We start from the raw sequence: 3,212 nt of genomic DNA on the forward strand, positions 1-3,212 counted from the left end.
TACGAAAATTTTATTTCCAATTGAGACGTCACTAATGTTTGATAAAGAATGATGGGTGGATGATATTCCCGGTTCTTTTTCGGTCAAATGGTGTAGAAGAACTAAAGAAACTACGAATGAGTGAGTTGAGTTCTGTTTCGGTAACTATAAATCGTCTTCTGACAAAGATGGCACTATCAAAGATGATATAAAGGTAAACTAGGAATGAGCATACTTGTCGAGTTACGGATTATTGAGATTTTATTGAGATATACCGTTAGTTTTTTAGTTATTCAAAGATTAAATGTTATTTGTTGACGTTTCTATCGTTATCTTGGAACATCTAGGTAAATACTGAGATGAATAAAAAGGGTTAAAACCATGGCAAATAATTAGAGGTAATACCTATTTTGAAATGTTATTAATCATGTTCATAACAATAAACATGGTCGCAATAGCATTACAAATGGAGAGGACCCTATTTACAAAACTTCTACATATGGGTCCAATCCAAAAGACGCAAACCAATTCTATTAATGTTGTATCACTTGAGAAATCAAGTTTAGTAGAAACGACAAGTCAATGCCATAGCCACTTTCACCCTTTACATCACCAACACCCTTTCTCGTATTCGTCTCATCAACGGCTCTTGCGATTTCCTCTACCAAATCAACGATCACCCCATCTATGCCCATAAGGTGTTGTACACGCACCGTCTCAGGAAAGTTACTGTTTAAAACATAAATGTTAGTACAGTAAAAATAATATGCACGAGTATTTATACGATTCTGACTTACTTTAATTTGCCATAAGTGAGAAGCGAGAGATTTGCCTCTTTGATCTCCCTTACAGCCGACGGATTTCTAAAAACACCCTTTACTTCCGAAACTATTCCGTCCAATCCACCCTCGACCACCACCTTTTTAGCTTCCTCCAACGAATTTCGTCGTATATCATCGTATAACTGGTTTCCACCATTAGTCAAAAAGTAAACCTGTTTTTTATTTTTAAATAAATCAGTAAGAAACAAACCCATATGGAAAATAATAATATTACTTAAAATATAATTTAATATATACTCACGGGATATTTTTGTTGAAGTTTCTTCATATGTAACGCGGCATCAGGTTGGAAACTTGAAAATATTATAGGTCTATCTTTAGCATGCTCATAAACCACCTAGAAATTAAATGCAAGTTGATTAAAGTCATTAAACCATGATTAATTAATCAGTTATTTAATTTATAGATTAATGGATTATGTATTTATTATGTATACCTTCAAGATGACTTGAAGAACATTAACAAGATGGTTTTCTTCATAAACCATATCATCATCAAACTTCAACTCTATGTTGAATCCAAGTTTCGGGTTTACTTTCTCGAACGCTTCTTGTAAAGTGCAAGAATGATCATCGGCTTCAACGTGCCAACCGACAACGTTGCCATTTACTTTCCTGACTAGAGTTTTCCCATCCTTACCAGCTTCCCTTTGCGGCCCGTAGGTAAAGAATTCATTAAGTGTCAAATCGGTTACTCGAGTTTCAGTTATGGCGCCCTAAAAATAATTAGGTCTATTATTATGAAAAATATGTAATATGGTTAACTAATATTTTAACCGTTATTAAACAGCTTACATGTTCTTGATGGAGGATGAAGTTATCGTGAAAAATGATTGCCACGTCATCTTTTGTAACCTGCAAACGTTCAAGTCAATATTTACGTTAGCTCAATAAATGAAAAAGCAGATCGAGTATCTATCTGAATGATTACGATCTAAGTTGCTTAAGGGTTACCGACGGTTGGCTTTTATGTTTTTTTAAGAACTGACCGAGGTTTTGGTTTTTCATCTAATAAAAACCAAAACACTGAACCGAATTTATAAATTTTATTTTTATTTTTATTTTTGGTTTTAATTAGTTTATAATTAATTGGAATTTAATAATTATGTAACTCAATGTTTTAGATCAAACGTTTAACAATAAATCAATTATTAATTAACAAAATAAATTAGGCCCAAATTCGTTATTTAATCCCAATTTTTTTACACCCAAAATTGTCTAGTGGCAAAACTGAAAAATTAATAAAAAATAACCGAACCAAACAAAAAATACAGAAACCAAACATTTGTCAAAAAAAAACTCAAAAATCAAAGTTTCCGTTTTTGTTCTAGCCCAAAACTGAACCATACACACCCCCTAAACAAGATCAACGGGAGCCAAGACGGTGTTACAACAATACCTGAACGTCAAACTCAATATAATCAAGCGAATGCTTCGCAGCATTGTTGAATGAAAGAATAGAGTTCTCCTTAAACGCCTTCATTCTCCGATCAGCCGACTGTAACATATTCATCCCATGACCTCTATGACCGATCACCACAAATTTCCGTGAATCCTCACAATATTTACTCACATCCAACCCTATTTCACCATAAAAACAAACAAAACAACATTAGTCACGTTATAACCCAAGATCCATGAACATAACTTTAAAAAACTTAGCAACTTGTTTCCCATTTGCCTTCTATTTCAATATAAAACAAATTATATTAAAAGTCGGTTTCCTATCAATAAATTCAAACGACTACAATAATAAGGCAGAGCAACCCTTTTTAGATAACAAAACCGATCATAAAAAAATATTAAAATACCGGTAGGGATTCGTGTGGCATAGACGGCTAACGACGCAGCGTTTTTGGTCACATGATCAAGATTCGGTACGTCGGAAACATGAACAGTCTTGGTAGCCATTGTAAATGAATTTGAATTGAAATTAGGTGTAGATGAAGTGAAATACGTGTGTTAGGATACAATTAAGGAGAAGTGGGTTTGGGAATGATATATAAGCAATGCGGATAGATTAATAATCACCATTGCATTGCAGAGGGGAATATAGCGAGAATGGATCTTCCCACGGAATATTCCTCTCCTCTTCCGAAACTTACCGCTTTTCCTTTATGACTATTAGAATTGGTTTATGCTTTCTTTGTGCTTTGGATATTCCGTTTCTTGTTATGCACTTGCCTTTAATAAGATTCTCATTATGCCTCTTAACAACCAACCCGCATATTCCGTTATTTTAACGGATTTTTAGCGTCCACAATTTTTCTTGTTTATTTCAATATTGTGATTTGAGTCCTTTTAACTTTATCAGGTCGAACTATTCTCTGGTGTCAAAGTAATCGTGATAAATAGTAAAATCATCGACTTTGGGGAAAGGCTAGAAGAATGG

The 3,212-nt window shown here is 33.8% G+C and overlaps 1 protein-coding gene across 2 annotated transcripts; it reads right to left on the minus strand.

Moving 5' to 3' along the window:
• Positions 1-459: 459 nt before the first annotated feature.
• LOC143603300 (glycerophosphodiester phosphodiesterase GDPD1, chloroplastic-like) lies at positions 460-2,773 on the minus strand. Of its 2 annotated transcripts, XM_077080132.1 has the most exons (7): positions 2,632-2,773; positions 2,220-2,401; positions 1,616-1,675; positions 1,258-1,536; positions 1,063-1,158; positions 777-973; positions 460-708 (listed from the first exon to the last, which is right to left on the minus strand). In XM_077080132.1, exons 1-7 carry the CDS (start codon positions 2,729-2,731, stop codon positions 513-515), a joined length of 1,110 nt encoding a protein of 369 aa, XP_076936247.1. In that variant the 5' UTR covers positions 2,732-2,773; the 3' UTR covers positions 460-512. The 2 variants fall into 2 exon arrangements, with proteins under 2 accessions (XP_076936247.1, XP_076936248.1); XM_077080133.1 differs by lacking the exon at positions 1,063-1,158.
• Positions 2,774-3,212: the final 439 nt, after the last annotated feature.

This window comes from Bidens hawaiensis, unplaced genomic scaffold (assembly GCF_021521415.1).
Source record: "Bidens hawaiensis isolate Kalapana, Puna unplaced genomic scaffold, B.hawaiensis_p1.1 tig00061182_1, whole genome shotgun sequence".
Classification (NCBI taxonomy): Eukaryota; Viridiplantae; Streptophyta; class Magnoliopsida; order Asterales; family Asteraceae; genus Bidens; species Bidens hawaiensis.

Coding starts and splice junctions, on each gene's coding strand:
- LOC143603300 (XM_077080132.1), bottom strand. CDS start 2,731: ATGGCTACCAAGACTGTTCATGTTTCCGACGTACCGAATCTTGATCAT. Junction 1,537..1,615: donor TCATCCTCCATCAAGAACAT/GTAAGCTGTTTA, acceptor AATTATTTTTAG/GGCGCCATAACTGAAACTCG. Junction 974..1,062: donor AACTTCAACAAAAATATCCC/GTGAGTATATAT, acceptor AATAAAAAACAG/GTTTACTTTTTGACTAATGG.